The sequence below is a fragment of the Olea europaea genome, chromosome 13 (genome assembly GCF_002742605.1).
Source record: "Olea europaea var. sylvestris chromosome 13, O_europaea_v1, whole genome shotgun sequence".
NCBI lineage: Eukaryota > Viridiplantae > Streptophyta > Magnoliopsida > Lamiales > Oleaceae > Olea > Olea europaea.
In genome coordinates, this window is record NC_036249.1 from 2,797,236 (window position 1) to 2,815,266 (window position 18,031).

An 18,031-nucleotide genomic window follows, 5' to 3' on the forward strand; every position below is an offset into this window, starting at 1 on the left:
ATTACCGATAATCCCACGTTCCTATCCTCCCAGTAGGAAGTGTACATTTTCAACATTGACTAGAGGTCAAATTCTTCTGGTGGTTAGCGTTAATTGTCAAATGACGTCTAATGTAGAAAATTTTCAAACGCAAATCCTAAGCTACTGACATTAGCGATTAAAAAATGGGTTTAATATAGAAAGTTTCATAACTTATAGGTCCATTATAAAATATGTTATTGAAAATAAAATTCGATTACCTATAAAAAAAAATTATGAATTTACCTTTAAATGTGACCTTGAAGCAGTCTCTAACATTTCTAGAAAGCATTGATTGGGACTTGTCTACACTTTTTGTAAAAATTGAGATTCTAGCTGCACTTATTTCTTTATTTCTTTTATTTAAAAAGATGTTAAATTCATTATTTTACAAAGTTTTAATGGAGGAAATTGATGGCATGAACGATTTGCACAAGATTTGAAGTACATAAGCCAAAACTAAAATATTAAGGACAATTTGCACAAAACATACAAATGAGAAGGACGATTTGTGTCAATTACTCAACAATTCCACTTCCTTTTCAAAAACAATTTTTTCCACTGGAAAGCTGACATTTTCAACATTGACTGGAGGTCAAAGTCTTCTAGGGGATAGTGTTAATTTTTCAAACGTAAATCCTAAGCTATTGGCATTACTTATAGGCCTACTTAAAAAATTGATTACAAAATAAAGTTTGACCATTTATAAATAATTTATAAATTTGATCTTTAATTTACCACCTAATTTATTTTTTAATGTGATCTTGAAGCAGATTCCAACATTGATAGAAAGCATGCACATGTTGTTGGAAATTTAGTGTAGTGGATGAAATTGGATTATTTATACCGTATGTACAATTTACATATTGGATTTATGCATATCGTATATGCAACATATCATATTTACAACTTATCGTATATCCAGCAAACCGTATTTACAACAAGATACCATATTTTCACTAGCATACCGTATATGCAATAACATACCGTGTATCCAATGAACAAGATAACATTTAGCAGATTTAAATTGCAACAGAATAAACAAATTTATTTGATCAAATTAATTTAGTTGGCCAAATAACGTTGATTAATTTTTAATAAACATAAATTAAATGACAACATAATATTAAATAATAGATGAAGTTTCAACCCGAGAATTGTGTAAGCACAATTTCCTTAAAACAGATTCGTCTCCTCACCATTAGTGCTTAAGATTTAATCCGAGCGTCTGTTTCCTAAGATACAACGGTAAACCAGTAGAATCTGAACACTGCAATAACTACTCCGACGAATTGAGTTAGTATTCGAACAATATTACCACCACAACGTTGGACAGAAACTATATATGCAGACGGAGAGATTTCGTGTGATTTTTTTTTTTTTTTAAGAAATTGCTGAAAATTGAGACTTAATATAAGATAAATCTGCCATTAACTCTATAGCAATAAACATTGGAGTCACTTCAGTTTTTGCTGGAGTTTTAGCAGTTTCAGACACTCAAAAGTCAGTTGAAGAAAGCAAAAAAATTGCAAAACGTGGACATTCAAAATGGGCCATTTTTTTGCTCCGTATGGTCCGAAGGTCGCGTCCACACACAAGTTTAAAGTCTGAAGGCTATTTCGATCCGTGATTTGCACCCACCTACGCATGTGCGTAGATAGAACCTTTATGCTACACATTGTTACATATTTTCAAAGTGTAGCCATATATAAAGTGATTCATGCTTTCTTCATTTTTCTATGTGGGACAAATCTTACTTCCCCACATAAACCATTTTTTAATGGTCAACTTTGAAGTCCAATTTCTCATTCACCTGAACTTCAATTTTGACTAGCAAATATATAAATTTGATGCTCTCACGAAAGAGAATACGGATCAACTTTGATCTTCCAAATTGGACCAACGGACCCCATAGAAAATTGGGTAGGAAATTCAGTGTATGTGGATAAAATCGAAAAATGTTGTCTTTCGTCTCGTCAATTTGAATAATGCGCAAATGAAAGACTCCCAGATGAGGAGGGGGTCACAATCGGACCGCTTAAATTCCAAGCTCTTCTTAGACAGTTTAGGTTTTTTTGACAAAGCCTTTTAATTTTGCAACTATGCAAATCAACAAAATTCAAACAATCGTATATCGAATTTTCACCAGATCATTGAAAATTTTATTTCCAACAAATAACTTTTGTTCCAATAGAATTTAAAATTCATGAAGCATACGAACAATATATCATAAATTCATGAAGTATGGACTGTAAATTTAATACGAAAAATTGCATGAATTAAACAACTGAAACATAGAATTTTAACCCGAGACCTGTCTTACACACAGTTTCCGTAAAACAGATTCACCCCCTCACCGTCCGTGCTTGAGGTTTAAATCGAGCGTCCATTTTCCAGGATACAATGGTAAAACCAGTAGCTTCCGAGCACAGCAAAAATCACTCCGGCGAACTGAACTAGTGCCTGAACTACACCACCACTAAAAGAGAATTTTATGCAAATGAATTTCTAGTGTATTCTAAACTTGAAAGCTTTTACTTTTTTGTGTCTTGAAATGAGAAAAATGAGCCACTATTTATAGGTTAGGCTACCATTAATGACAATGACCTTTGGAGTTCCTCATCTTTTTCCTATATGGGACAAATTCATTTTTCCCACATAAACTCCCTTTTGAGTGACACACTTTGAGCCTCAATTTCTCATTCACTCGAGCATCAATTTTGGCAAGTAAGTATATGATTTCGATGTACTCACGGAGGAGAACAAAAATCAACTTTTATCTTCCAAATTGAACAACCGAGTCCCACTCAAAACTCGTGCCAAAGTTGGCCAATTTTTTCAACAATCCCCCACATGAATGAAAATTGAGAGCGACTCATGCATGTGACACATGACGACTTAAAACATCTTATTTAATATCATTGGAAAATTAATTTTTATCAAGATCTTTCCTACTTTACCCCATTTAAATTTCATATGTAGTAGTAAATTATTATTGGAATTAATAAAGAATTTGAATGTTTAATTTGAAGAAGAAGATATGAGAGTTGTTCCATGTTTTCAAGAAGTGGAAAATATGTGTATTTGGATGATTTCAAGAAGTTGACATATTAAGTAGGAAAAATTGAATAAGGATATATTGGTAAAGGAATAAAACAAAATATTCCAAATTAGGAAACATGCTTATATATTTGAGACAAGAAAAAAATGAAACTTAGCATATATAATTGGGACAGAGGAAGTAGTAAATTTAGCGGGACAATTTGAAAATACTAAGGATGTGCTTAAGATCTCAATAGAACAATGCGTCTAGCTATACATGAGATATTGGAAAAATTGTGTGGACTTTTATACTTCTCTAGAGCGGTTATTTTTTAATAGTATTTAATTAATGCTAATAAATGATCCCATTATTACGAGCGTTGACGGTTGACTGTCAATGATCAACCATCATCCTAACTCATGGCAATTTTTGAATCCGCCTATGCCAACAATGATAGAAAGCATGAATAGAGACTTATGTAGTCATTCAATTTTTAATTGTTGATTTTAAAAAGTTGTACTAAACATATAAAACTTTAAAATATTTTAATTGAGACTCGTCTACTCTTTTTGAAAAGAAATTAAGATTCTAGCTGAAATTATTTTTTTATTTTTGTTTATTTAAAAAAGAATATAAATTGATCAAAGCTTTAATGGAGGAAATTGATTTAAAGGTTTGCTCAAGGTTTAATTGATTTGAAGGCCCATCTGTTAAAATTTAAAGATTAAGGACAGTATGAACAAAAGAAACAAATGACAAAGACGGCCCATCTGCTAAAATTAAAACATTAAGGACAGTATGAACAAAACAAACAAATGACAAAGACGTTTTGTATCAATTACTCAATAATCCACGCTCTTTTCCAAAAACACAGCCATTCATTTTTTCTAGTAGAAAGTGGGCATTTTCTTTCTTTTTTTTTTTTTTTTTATACCCAGGTATCCCAGCTTCACCAGACTAATTCCTGGACCTCAAGTCTCCGGCCCCTCATTAGCTTGAGGAAGTTAATCGCGGGTTGTGCCCTTGTTGGCTCCCAGGTTCCTGCATGGCTTATACTCCTTCCCCTAATAGAGCTCTCGTCACTGTCTTCCAGCACTTTGCCTTCGAGATAAATCCCTCTTCCAAGATGCTGCCTTCTAGGAATCGAACTCTCCACGTTAGGTTTGTGAACCCACCAATGCAATTGTTCCACCAACTCGGATGTGCCCTGGAGGGCTAAAAGTGGGCATTTTCTACATTGACCAGAGGTCGACGTCTTCTAGAGGATAGTTTTAATTTCTCAAACGTAAATCCTAGGCAAATGGCATTATTTAATTAAAAAATGGGTGTAATGTAGAAATAATTGTAACACTTAACCTCCGTTTGAGAAAAATAATGAACGATTTATTTATAAATAAATAGACATAATAGTGGGTATTACTTATAGTTTACTTAAAAATATTTAATAAAAAATGAAGTTTGATTATTTATAAATAATTTATAAATTTGGTCAAAGAAGTTTAAGTTACCACATTTTTTTCTAATGTGATCTTAAAGCAGGCTCCAACATTGATAACATCCTTAGATATTTATGCACTCAGTCAATTCATAGTTTGTCGATAATAAAAACATGTAGTAAACATATAGAATTTTACATACACTAATACTCAATCCGTCTCAATTATATAGACTTATTTCGTTTTTCACACAAATTAAGAAATTTTCTTTAATGTCATTGAAAAATTAATTTTTGTCAAAATCTTTCCTAGTTTACCCCTATTTAATTTTCAGTCTGTAGTAGTAAATTATTGTTGGAATAAGTAAAGAATTTGAATGATTTAATTTGAAAAAGAAGAAGTTAGTGTTGTTCCATGTTTCCAAGAAGTGAGAATATATGTATTTGGATGATTTCATGAAATATGCATATTAAGTAGGAAAAATTGAATAAGGGTATATTAGTAAAGGAATAAAACAAAATATTTTAAATTATGAAACAAGCCTATATTTTTGGGACAAGAGAAAAAGAAAACTCAACCTATGTAATTAGGACGGAGGGAGTATTAATTAGAGAATTAACAGCGTATTTGGATTGACTTCTTGTATAAATAGGGAAACCCCCAACAGTAAAGCTCACCAAATTTAGTGTGCCGATAATTAATAAAGATGCGAATTAAGTCTTCGGGTTTGGTTAGTGATTACTGTTCTTCATAAATGGAAGCCGGTCCTTGTTCGGATTTGTCTTAAAATTGCCAAATAGGAGATAAAGTTGTAATTAATTCCATCAAGTGTTTGACCTAATACCCCTTCAGACAGTAAAAATAGTGCAGAAATAGAATTACTATTGTTGTTGTTCATTGATTCTCAATCAATCAACCTCTAGTAAAGGACCACTTTCATTTAATCAATTTGACAATAAGAAATTTACAATTTTGACGAAAAGTTTCATAACTTATAGGTCCATTAAACATTAAGGACCGTATGAACAAAAGAAACAAATGACAAAGACGGCCCATCTGCTAAAATTAAAACATTAAAACAGTATGAACAAAAGAAACAAATGACAAAGACGTTTTGTATCAATTACTTAATAATCCACGCTCTTTTCCAAAAACACAGCCATCCTTTTTTTCCAGTAGAAAGTGGGCATTTTCTACATTGACCAGAGGTCGACTTCTTCTAGAGGATAGTTTTAATTCTCAAACGTAAATCCTAGGCAAATGGCATTATTTAATTTAAAAATGGGTGTAATGTAGAAATTATCGTAACACTTAACCTCCGTTTGACAAAAATAATGAACGATTTATTTATAAATAAATAGACATAATAGTGGTTATTACTTATAGTTTACTTTAAAATATTTAATTAAAAATGAAGTTTGATTATTTATAAATAATTTATTAATTTGGTCAAAGGAAGTTTAATTTACCACATTTTTTTTAATGTGATCTTGAAGCAGGCTCCAACATTGATAACATCCTTAGATATTTATGCACTAAGTCAATTCATAGTTTGTTGATAATAAAAAAAATGTAGCAAACATATAGAATTTTACATACACTAATATTCTCTCCGTCCCAATTATATAGATTTATTTCGTTTTTCACATGGATTACGAAATCTTCTTTAATGTCATTGGAAAATTAATTTTTGCCAAAATCTTTCCTAGTTTACCCTTATTTAATTTTCAGTATGTAGTAGCGAATTATTGTTGGAATAAGTAAAGAATTTGAATGATTAAATTTGAAGAAGGAGAAATTAGAGTTGTTCCATGTTTCCAAGAAGTGAGAATGTGTATTTAGATGATTTCATGAAATTTGCATATTATAGGGAAAATTGAATAAGAGTATATTAGTAAAGGAATAAAACAAAATATTCTAAATTAGGAAACAAACATTTATATTTGGAACAATAGAAAAATGAAACCCAATCTATATAACTGGGACGAAGGGAGTATTAATTAGAGAATTAACAGCATATTTGGGTTGACTTCTTGTATAAATTGGGAAACCCCCAACACGGAATCTCACCAAATTTATTGTGCCGATAATTAATAAAGATGCGAATTAAGTCTTCGGGTTTGGTTAGTGATTACTGTTCTTCATAAATGGAAGCCGGTCCTTGTTCGGATTTGTCTTAAAATTGCCAAATAGGAGATAAAGTTGAAATTAATTCCATCAAGTGTTTGACCTAATACCCCTTCAGACAGTAAAAATAGTGCAGAAATAGAATTATTATTGTTGTTGTTCATTGATTCTCAATCAATCAACCTCTAGTAAAGGACCACTTTCATTTAATCAATTTGACAATAAGAAATTTACAATTTTGACGAAAAGTCAATAATTAAAAACGAACCACCTAGCACGGCAACTCCACTTAGAGCTATAAATTGGAGATTTTGCAGCCTTGTTTATCCAGAAAAGAAAGTAAGAGTTAGTGGCTTAGTAGTTAAGAAAGATGGGAACTAAATTACTGTTAATGTTAGTGATGATGGTGCTAAATGAATGGTATTGTTTAGGGTGTTGGGAGGAAGAGAGGGTTGCTCTTTTGAACCTCAAAGCAAATATAAACTTCCCGAGTGGGGAAGCCCTGCCTTCGTGGGTGGATAATGAAACTGCAGCTGATTGTTGTCAATGGGAACAAGTTCAATGCAGCAACATCACTGCACGAGTAATCCAACTTAATCTTTATTTCGCCAGGATTCGAAGATTAGGAGATTGGTATTTAAATGCCTCTCTATTTCTTCCTTTTAAGGAGCTCATAAATCTCTCTTTAGAGGGGATAATTTAGTAGGATGGATTGAAAATGAAGGTATGCTGCCATCTCTTCTTAATTAGGTGGACTGCCGAATCTATTTTATTATTCCTTTTTCTTTGAGTGATAATATAGATGTATTAAATTTTGTTTTAGGTATTGATAGATTATCAAAGTTGAGAAATTTGGAAGCTCTTGATCTGAGTAGCAATTTTTTTGATCGTAAAATTTTGTCATCTCTTAGTCGGCTTTCTTCTCTCAAATATCTGGGATTTGGATACAACTCATTGAGGAGAAAGAATTACAGCAATAGTAAGTTAAATATATTATGTATTTTGGTAATTCTTTGATAGATCATGTGATTGTCTAAAAATCAACCTCTGGAAAATAAATCAACTTATTATATTAATTAAAAACTTTTATTGATGCAGTATAAGATAAATAATTTTTCAAGATATTTAGTTTCCTCTATTATAAGTATATATCAAAAAATCAATTGAACCGTCGGTTTCATTTTTGATGAATCTACTCACAATACTGTAGCATGAAAATTATGCCAATTTCTTTCCTATTTACTTCTTGCCATTTGTTCTTCCTAATAAGTTTAGCATTACTAAATATATATGTTGATCGTGATGAGATATTAACAGTGCTAATTAATCCAAGTAATTCAGATGTAAAAGATTAAGGGCATGTTTGGCTCTAGACAATACAACAAGTAAGACATTTTTATTCCTTAATATTGTTAATACACCTTACTAAAGAAGCCATAATATTATTTTCATGCTTTCGTCCATTGTGCTTGTGTAAGTACTTTCAGTCAACATTGATTTCCACTAGACATCATTTAATTATTTAATAACTTGAAGAAACATATTATTATTTTTAAAAAAATATCATTTCATAGGCCATGAAAGACTCTTCGGATTAAACAAGCTTGAAGTTCTTGATTTCATGGGTAATGATGATATTACCAATGGCGACATTCTATCGGTGCTAAGTGAGTCTCCTTTTCACAAGCATGATATATTGTTTTTAGTTCAGAGAAGACTATATTGTCATCACCTTTTAATATTTTTACATAATTTTTTCGTAGATTTAAATGATTTTATCAATTTGAAGAAGCTCGACCTAAGTGACAATCAATTTAGAAGCTCGGGTACCATTTATGGTATATCATCTCATTTCATTCTTTATCCATGATGTTGATAATTCATTCTTTGTTAATTTCCTCTTCTTTCTTTACTTCACTTCTGCCTTACTATGTATGAGCTGAAACATTCATGTTATTTTGCTCCCGGCTCCTCCCCTTTCACTAAAATAGTAGTTTCTTGTTGATTGGCTTGCATTATAAATATTTTTGCAACTTACTTCGGATTTGGTTATAAAAACAGGTCCAAAATATTTGAAGGTCCTTAATTTACAATCAAATAGCTTTGATAATCACATTTTCTCCTCGCTTCAAGGGTTATCATCACTCACGTCTCTAGATCTCTCTTGGAATGAACTAAAAGGGACCATCGAAATGAAATGTTAGTTCTACAATTTAGAACTCCTCCTTATTTTTCTTACTGAGTTCTCAATCTCTATATTCACTGTTTTCTTGTACATGTTTATTTCTCTATCTCCAACTAGATTTACATGCTTTGAGTAATTTGGAGGAGCTTGATCTAAGCAATAATGAGATCGACAACTTCACAACTCCAATAGGTACTCCACCTAGATTTTCATGTTTCTATTTTTTTGAACAATGAACTTTAATCTGCTTGTACTTGAATATTAAGTACTTCGTTTCAGACATCAGAAGTATGCCTAGTCTCCAAGTGCTAAAATTAGATGACGTAAGTGTCTCCAACATTAGCAACATGGTGCAATCTTTGAGGGTATTCTCATACCTCAAGCACTTCTATTTCCGGAACAATTATATAAATGGAAACATTGGACCTTATGGTAAGCCAAAAGACCTGTAATTTGTAGTAAAAAAATTATATTACTAATTACGATATGATCTCAAGTTCTCATGCACATTTTGTTTCTTTTGTGTATAAGAGTTGAGACATTTAAGAAGCCTGGAGAGGTTGTTCTTGGATAATTCTGCTGTGGGTGGAAACTTTCTACAAGGTATTGGAGCAACGACATCCCTAAAGATTTTATCTTTGACTAAATGCGGACTCAATGGCACCCTTCCCGTCCGAGGTAAATTTCAATGACTTGTTTGGTAAACAATGTTTTCCATGACTTTGCATGTTGATTAATAAATTGTTTCTTCGACTATTTTTACTTTCACAATTTTACAACTTTCCTTGCATCTAAGTTGCATTTTTTGGTTAATGAACGCAAATTCATCTCATGTTTGTATCCCTTATAATGTAGCTACATTACTATAAGATTTCACATAAAACACAATTGATATTGATTGCTTCACTATCAAATAATAAAAAATTTGTGACTAAAGAGAAATGAACTAAAACACAAGTCTCTAACAAAAGAAGTATTTTTACTTCGTCAAATAGCATTTTTATAATTAATATAATATAAATCGATTAGGCTAACCTTAAAATTTACTTAAAAGTAATTAAGTTTTACAACCTATAGTTTTTTATTTTATTGGTTACAGTGGAAATAAGTAAGTTATTTATTTGGATAATAAAGTGAGTTGCATTAAAAATGAGTAGTTTATTGCCATCTATCTCCTATAAAAAAAAAATAAAAAAAAAATAAAAATTTACTCCTAAAAAAGTATCTTCCTGACTTAAAAAGCAAGTTTAGGCACAAAAGCTTTCCTATTAAACAAGGCCTTTATACTCCCTATTTCTACTATGAGTTTCGAAGTAGTGATTTTAATCGTTTGACTTGCAGGATGGTGTGAACTTAAAAACCTCCAAGAGTTAAATCTGAGTTGGAACGAGTGTGAAGGAATACTCCCTTCATGTGTTGCAAATATGACATCTCTTAGATTAATTGACCTTTCTCACAATAAGTTGACTGGAAATATTGCCTCCTCTCCACTTTCCAAGCTCACATCGCTAGAATATCTCTCCATATCAAGTAACAACTTTAAAGTTCCAATTTCTTTCAAGACATTCTTTAATCATTCAAATTTTAAGTTTATATTTTTGGAAAACAATGAAATAATAAATGAAAACGGGTTAGGAAATTGGGTTCCAAATTTTCAGCTGGAAGTTTTTAGTATGTCGAATTCTAGTGGATGTCCAACACTACCCAACTTCTTTTATTATCAATCCAACTTGAGAATTCTTTATCTCCCAAAGAACAACATTCAAGGGAATTTTCCAACTTGGTTGTTAGAGAACAACACAAGATTTAGGGGATTTTACCTGAGGGATAATGCTTTTACAGGACCTCTCAAGTTGCCAACAAACACCAATACTGACATGGAGACTTTCGATGTATCTAATAATAAGTTAAGTGGACATATTCCGACTAATATAGCTTCAGTTTTTCCAAATTTGGTTGCATTAAACATGTCAACAAATATGTTTGATGGGTGTGTACCTTCTAGTTTTGGTGGTTTAAAATCTGTAAAATACATAGATTTGTCAGCCAATAACTTGTCAGGCATGATGCCGCAAGAATTAGTTGTGGGATGCTTTTCCTTGTTTTTTTTCAAGATATCAGATAATAAATTGCGAGGACAAATATTTCCAGAATCTACCAACCTACCGAGCTTGAAATATTTATATCTGGAGAACAATGAGTTCTCGGGCACTATACCAAGTAGCTTGTCTACCAGCCCTCTAGTAGTGTTAGACATTAGTAACAACCATTTTTCTGGCAGAATTCCCTCATCAATGGGTAATATGACAAGATTGGAGCAAGTTTCTATGTCTAATAATCAGCTCGAGGGTCCAATCCCGGTGGAAATTTGCAATCTCAATTCTCTTTTCCTCTTAGATTTATCTGAGAACAAGTTATGTGGTTCGGTCCCATCTTGCTTCAATCCATCAAGCATAAGTCATGTCTATCTGAACAATAACCAATTGGAAGGTGAGCTCACATATGCATTTCATAATAGCTCTTCTTTGGTGACATTGGATCTTAGAAAGAATAAGTTCACTGGAAGCATCCCTCAATGGATTGGCAATCTATCAAGCATGAGCATTATTCTTCTCAGAGATAACCATTTTGAAGGTAGAATCCCTCACCAATTTTGTGAGATGAAAAAACTAAGCATGATAGACCTTTCTTTTAATAGTCTTTCGGGTCAAATTCCGTTTTGCTTCAGTAACTTAACGCTAGAGGTAACCAAGAAGAAGTCTGTATTGGTTGTGGAATTTGACAGCTCTTCAATTTCCTCATTCATTTCTTATATGGATAAGGTTGAGTTAGAAAGGGACTATCACGTGTCTTTCCAAAAAACTGAAGATTTCAAATTAACTGATGTGCCAATTACAGTGACATTCGTGACAAAGGGAAATTCTTATTCGTACAAAGGTAGCATCCTCAGTTATATGTCAGGAATTGATCTCTCTTCTAATAAATTACACGGTGAAATTCCGGATGGCCTTGGAAAGTTAAGTGAGATCCATGCACTCAACTTTTCCCACAACAATCTTACTGGAACAATTCCAGCAACTTTCTCAAACTTACTCCAGTTAGAGAGCTTAGATCTCTCCTATAACAACTTAGGTGGAAGGATCCCCACTGGTTTGAGCGAGTTAAATGCTTTAGCAGTCTTCAGTGTGGCTCATAACAATCTAACAGGTATGATACCAGAGAAAGGTCAGTTTGGAACCTTTGATGAAGGTAGCTATCAGGGAAATCCTTATCTTTGTGGTCGTCCATTACCTGTTGATTGCACTAGCACTGGACCAAAACCAGTCCTGCCATCTGCTGATGATGAAAGTGAGGAGCATGGTTTCATGGACATGGAGTTCTTCTACATAAGCTTCGTCATAGTTCACTGGAAGCATCCCTCAATGGATTGGCAATCTATCAAGCATGAGCATTATTCTTCTCAGAGATAACCATTTTGAAGGTAGAATCCCTCACCAATTTTGTGAGATGAAAAAACTAAGCATGATAGACCTTTCTTTTAATAGTCTTTCGGGTCAAATTCCGTTTTGCTTCAGTAACTTAACGCTAGAGGTAACCAAGAAGAAGTCTGTATTGGTTGTGGAATTTGACAGCTCTTCAATTTCCTCATTCATTTCTTATATGGATAAGGTTGAGTTAGAAAGGGACTATCACGTGTCTTTCCAAAAAACTGAAGATTTCAAATTAACTGATGTGCCAATTACAGTGACATTCGTGACAAAGGGAAATTCTTATTCGTACAAAGGTAGCATCCTCAGTTATATGTCAGGAATTGATCTCTCTTCTAATAAATTACACGGTGAAATTCCGGATGGCCTTGGAAAGTTAAGTGAGATCCATGCACTCAACTTTTCCCACAACAATCTTACTGGAACAATTCCAGCAACTTTCTCAAACTTACTCCAGTTAGAGAGCTTAGATCTCTCCTATAACAACTTAGGTGGAAGGATCCCCACTGGTTTGAGCGAGTTAAATGCTTTAGCAGTCTTCAGTGTAGCTCATAACAATCTAACAGGTATGATACCAGAGAAAGGTCAGTTTGGAACCTTTGATGAAGGTAGCTATCAGGGAAATCCTTATCTTTGTGGTCGTCCATTACATGTTGATTGCACTAGCACTGGACCAAAACCAGTCCTGCCATCTGCTGATGATGAAAGTGAGGAGCATGGTTTCATGGACATGGAGTTCTTCTACATAAGCTTCGTCATATCTTATATATCTGTAGTGCTTTGCATTCCTACAGTTTTGTATATCAATCCTCATTGGAGAAGAGCATGGTTTCATTTCATGGAGGTTCATATAATCCAATTTTGAGGCTGCGTATATTCCAAATTAAGGTACTTGCTATAATTCTATATGAAAATCATTATACTAATATATCTTTAGGGTTTTGCTATTAGTCATGGGCCTTGGACGAACAAGCGCCCCTTATTGGTTGGACATCTATCCCCCTGGAGTGAAAGGACTCATGTCACTCTACCTAGTGGGCACGAGTTTATAATGCCCATTGTTGACAGGGTAGTGCCACATCAACTAGTGTTGCCATGTCAATGGGTCGACCAACTTTATTTTATTTTTTTGAATTGTCAAAAATTACAACTTGACCTCTTGATGTGGCATTGAAAATTTAAAAGTTGCAGCTCTGACTTGGTGATGGGCATTGCCACGTTAATGGTGGATAAATTTTATCTTGCCCACTGAAGGCATGAGCTTTAAATCTTTATAATATATCTAATCAATCTCGTCGTTTTTCTTCATTAGGAAGTACCAAAGCAGTTGTAAGCTTGCTTTGATGTGAGATGTTGAAGGGTTGATATCATTACAGGTCGTGTAAATATTCTTATCATTAAGAATTTATTATTTAAGGAATCTTGTTATGTACCTGTATTAGCACTTGAACTCATTTGGTTTGTAAGTTGTTACTTTTCACAATATAAATTTCAATTAATTGATTGATGAGAATTGTTATAAAACAATAGAAATATTAACATATACAAAAAGTTAACTTGAAAATTTAGCAATTTCTATTGTACAATTGGAAATGGAAAGAGCTTTTTCATAATCATAATCTAAAAGAATGGGGTCTTTCTCTCTCACACAGGATATTTTTTTCAATTTTCAATTGATATTGATGGTGTAAGTATAATTAGTTGAAGAGAAACTTACAAAAGTGAGATTGTTAACATGTCAATATAGTCAGAACTGAGGTCCAAAATTTGTAATCGTTGAAATCTAAAATTAAGAAAAAAACTTTCATTATTAAACCATTTGTGCAAACTAATCAACATTATTCCAAAATTCCAGATTAGAGAACGATGGAAGTGAAATTTTTGATTGGTTGTAAAGTAGCCAACTTTACCAAACAAATTTTCAAAACTACCTTACTAAATTCAAAAGCTTTAGCCTTTAAGGAAGGATTTTTCCGACCACTTCATTAGTTTCTCATCCCAAATTGGAAAGCCATCATAACTTTCATCATCTATATATCTGAGAATTTATCAATTACAATAACATCATAAAAAGGTGATATATTATCACTGTCGACGTCCAATTCTTGCTTGGTATTAAAAGGAAGAAAAAGGCATTAGTCATCGCCGGAGTCATTTTTTGCAAATTAGTTCGCATTGCATCTGTGTGATTGTCAAATTATCAAGATAGAAAATTTTTAACTTCGACACATCAATTTGTTGGCATAGCTATTCCATCCATACAGTTGCTTCATTACCATCACTTGCAGACGCAGACTTTCAATAGATAGTCAAGGTTGAGAAATTTGGAGGCCCTTGATCTGAGTGACAGTTCATTTGATCGCAACGTTTGTCATCTCTTAGTCACTTTTCTTATGTCAAGCATATGAGATTTTGATAAAACTTTTCAAGCAGTAAAATTATGATGACACATTAAGTTCAATATACTTTAAATTGTGGTAACTCTTTGGTAGATCATATGATCATCAAAACAATAAACTCTTTGAGAATTAAAATTCAATTTATTATAATAATTATAATTTTTCTTGTCGCGTTTTAAGATTAAACAAAATTTCTCAAAATATAGATCAAACAACCATTTTAACCTTCTCAAACAGGTTTTTGTTGTTATTATTATTATTATTATTATTATTATTATTAGTATACGAGAAAAAGCAGAGGGAGGATAGCTTTAAAATATAGAAACAATACAAATTTCAAACAAAAAACCTTATCCATTGTCCTCTCTCTATCTTAAAAGAGGGAATCTCAAATCACCGTTCATTTCTGATTTTTCCTCACATTTTACTATTTCATATGTGGAAAAAAACAATCACCTCTATTACACTACCTATTTGGGCTTCACATGGCACCGATTTATGGAAAAAGTCAAACGACCCACGCTGTTGACACTCTAAGTGACCGTAGTCTTACATGGCCGACGTGGATCCCCATAAATAAAATAATTTCGACCGCATGTGTGTGTTATGTCAACCATGCGATCACCCACACGGGCTATGTAGCTCGATCCCGATTTATCCTTCACTTAGAAGTGGCAATTCATAATTACAGTCCATTTTTGTTCGGGAGTATTCACACTTGGCTGGTTTCTAATTGGTTCTACACTGTAGTCTGTAGCAAAACTGGCTCTCCGTTGTTCAATTCAAATGAACTTTAATGCTCTCAACTGTTCATCCGCAAAAGCAAATTAGCGTAGTCGCTTTACAATTCACTGTCCATTTACAGTAGCTACTCAAAATATCTCTTTCCTATAAAGTGCATTTTGCTTTCTCCCACTTCTTACTTCCTGCTCTCCTATTGGAAGATGTTCATTTTTGGAGTTGCTGTTTCTGCTTTTGGGGACGATGACGAAGACTCTGGGTATCTCTCGTTCATCTGTGGCGCTACTTCTTTTGCCGCCGCATCAGCTGCTCCGTCCGTCGCTAATCTGAGGTAAGATTAGTTTTTGTTTAAATTTCATGTTTTTTACTCCTTTCAATCAATTTCCAGGGATTTTGGTGGGTTTCCATTGTTCATTTGTGGTGCTGCTTCTTTTGCCGATAAAACCATTATTACGCGAAAGACCGAGCATGGTTTTACTATGATTGGGTGACAAACGAAGACGAGAACTGGTTTTAGAATCTCGTAACTCTGCGATCAAATTTCTGTAACTTACATATCATTGGCATGAATTTTTCGTACAATTCCCAATTTCTGATATGTTTATTGTTGCTTCTTCATGGTTCTTGAGGTAAGAAATTGCACTTTGTTCGTCTTCAGGTAAGAAATTGTACTTTGATGAGTATCACTAATTACATTATGTTGCCGAATGAGGCAAGAAAGATTGAAGAAAAGTCAGAAGGTGTTTATGAGGTTTTAGCATTAGTAGACGAGCAGAAACTTGAAGAGAAAAGAAATGATGAAAAAGAGAAATTCTTGTAGCTTTCAAAAATATTTGAGGAACAGGTTTTTGGCCTGAGGTTTAGTGTTTATTTTCGTTTCATACTTAAAAAGGAAATAAAGTTATCCTTTGACTATTTGATGTAATATATGACGAATTTTGTTGAAAATTATCTTTAATTTTTCTTACATGCCACTTGTTAACATCAATGAAGGAGAAAATGATGATAAGGCAACACCACAACATAACACTGGTGTTCCCTTTTAACTTGTACACACACGCTAAGAATTATATTAGAAACCATTTCATAAAGTTTTACATTATATTTCAGCATACATTTGATGACAAAGATTTCTATCCAGCTAATTCTTGATTTTAGAAATTGTTAGCTCAATTATTATTTTTGAATGTGATTTTATAGGTCTATTATCCATCTGGTCTCTTTGTTACGATTCTGACACCATGTGGCTATATAACTTCGATAGTTGTATGCATTTTTTGTATTTGACATGGCAGGAGATATATATGTCAATGGGAATTCTTGAAGGCTGAAATAATTAAAATTCTATTGGGGAGACATCAACTGAGTTTCACATTTTTTTAACTGGCTTATAATTATCATTTACGTCAAATTGGACAGAAGTTTCAATTTCACAATCTGTTAGCAGAAAACCTTGGTGAAGTCAAAATTCTTTGTAGACTTACAGTCTTGAAGGTGGAGTAGTTGTATTAACACTCAAAAATCAGAGTATACTTGCTGATAGTGATATCACTAAAGTTAACCCGTTGATGTTGTAAAAAACAATTAAACTGGGATATGAGTTAACAATTGCAGATTAAAACTTGCAAACACTCAAGAAATTCAACCCAACCAAGTGGAACTTGCGTCCAAAAACCACAAACCCAAAAACCCATGTTGCAGTCTGGATGCAAGCAGGCAGCTAAATTCAACCAAAACATAAAGAGCTGGGTTCATAGAACCTGCTGGGCAATTACAATAACAATCGTCCAATAAAGTTGGAAACGTAGAGTGCCTAAGTTGTTGGACAAACTCCCCAATGAATAGCATGATTCGAACTTGAACCTGGGGCTGGGAAGAAGCCGAATGAGGAAAATAGGAGGCCTACCAACAAGTTGAGCCTGCTCGAAGCTGCCCAATACAATGAAGTGGCCGAAATTCAACAGCACCAAACCTTCTTCAAGCATATGATCTTTAAAACATCAAAGAAAATAAAACTTCAACTGACAGCTTGAACAATGCATATATCCTAACCATTTTCAAATCTTCCAAGTGGAGATGATGAACTTGAAACATTTGAGGACGTTTGCAAATGAACCTGGTTGATCTTCAGCCTTCAAAAGACTTGAGGTTCATCAAAGATAACACTTAGAATTCTTCCAAGAAACTGCCTAATCTGCTTGCCGAATTTAGACCTTCAAGAAAACATGTAATCTTGAAATTCTTCAAATCCGGCAACAACAAAATCCGGAGAGGATGCTACTTCTCATGTAAAACTTTTTCTTTATTTTTACTACCGTTTAAATTCTTTGTTATGAATTTTGAAGGTAGATCTTCTGAGTACGTTTCTTAAAATAGAAAAAAATATTTATGTACAAAAATTGTATTATTTTTTCATTGACATGTTGTGGAAATGTACTGCCCTTGTTTGGTAATTGTTTTGTATCTAAGTTGAAGTTTTCTTGATTTCCTCGTGCTCTTCGATTGTTTCGTAGCTATATTTCATGGGTAAATCATATGAAAATTTGCATCATCAAAATAAGTTCATTTTGCTAACCTAATCCAATGCACATATC

At 33.1% G+C, this 18,031-nt stretch overlaps 1 protein-coding gene and 1 long non-coding RNA gene across 4 annotated transcripts; both read left to right on the top strand.

The window, feature by feature from the left end:
• Window positions 1–6,940: 6,940 nt before the first annotated feature.
• LOC111407279 (brassinosteroid LRR receptor kinase-like) lies at window positions 6,941–13,807 on the top strand. Of its 3 annotated transcripts, XM_023036665.1 has the most exons (11): window positions 6,941–7,348; window positions 7,448–7,603; window positions 8,199–8,291; window positions 8,388–8,462; window positions 8,686–8,823; window positions 8,927–9,001; window positions 9,089–9,241; window positions 9,341–9,487; window positions 10,151–11,364; window positions 12,212–13,185; window positions 13,610–13,807. In XM_023036665.1, the coding sequence occupies exons 3-10, from the start codon at window positions 8,246–8,248 to the stop codon at window positions 13,160–13,162; spliced, it is 2,799 nt and encodes a 932-aa protein (XP_022892433.1). In that variant the 5' UTR covers window positions 6,941–7,348; window positions 7,448–7,603; window positions 8,199–8,245; the 3' UTR covers window positions 13,163–13,185; window positions 13,610–13,807. The 3 variants fall into 3 exon arrangements, with proteins under 3 accessions (XP_022892433.1, XP_022892434.1, XP_022892432.1); XM_023036666.1 differs by having other exon boundaries at window positions 10,151–12,195; window positions 13,043–13,807; XM_023036664.1 differs by having other exon boundaries at window positions 12,212–13,807.
• A 1,183-nt stretch (window positions 13,808–14,990) lies between these two features.
• On the top strand, window positions 14,991–17,921 carry LOC111407281. The gene is made up of 2 exons (XR_002705074.1): window positions 14,991–15,768; window positions 16,096–17,921. It is a non-coding gene; the product is annotated as an uncharacterized LOC111407281 (long non-coding RNA).
• Window positions 17,922–18,031: the final 110 nt, after the last annotated feature.

Coding starts and splice junctions, on each gene's coding strand:
- LOC111407279 (XM_023036666.1), top strand. CDS start 8,246: ATGGGTAATGATGATATTACCAATGGCGACATTCTATCGGTGCTAA. Junction 8,292..8,387: donor CGACATTCTATCGGTGCTAA/GTGAGTCTCCTT, acceptor ATTTTTTCGTAG/ATTTAAATGATTTTATCAAT. Junction 9,002..9,088: donor CAACTTCACAACTCCAATAG/GTACTCCACCTA, acceptor ACTTCGTTTCAG/ACATCAGAAGTATGCCTAGT.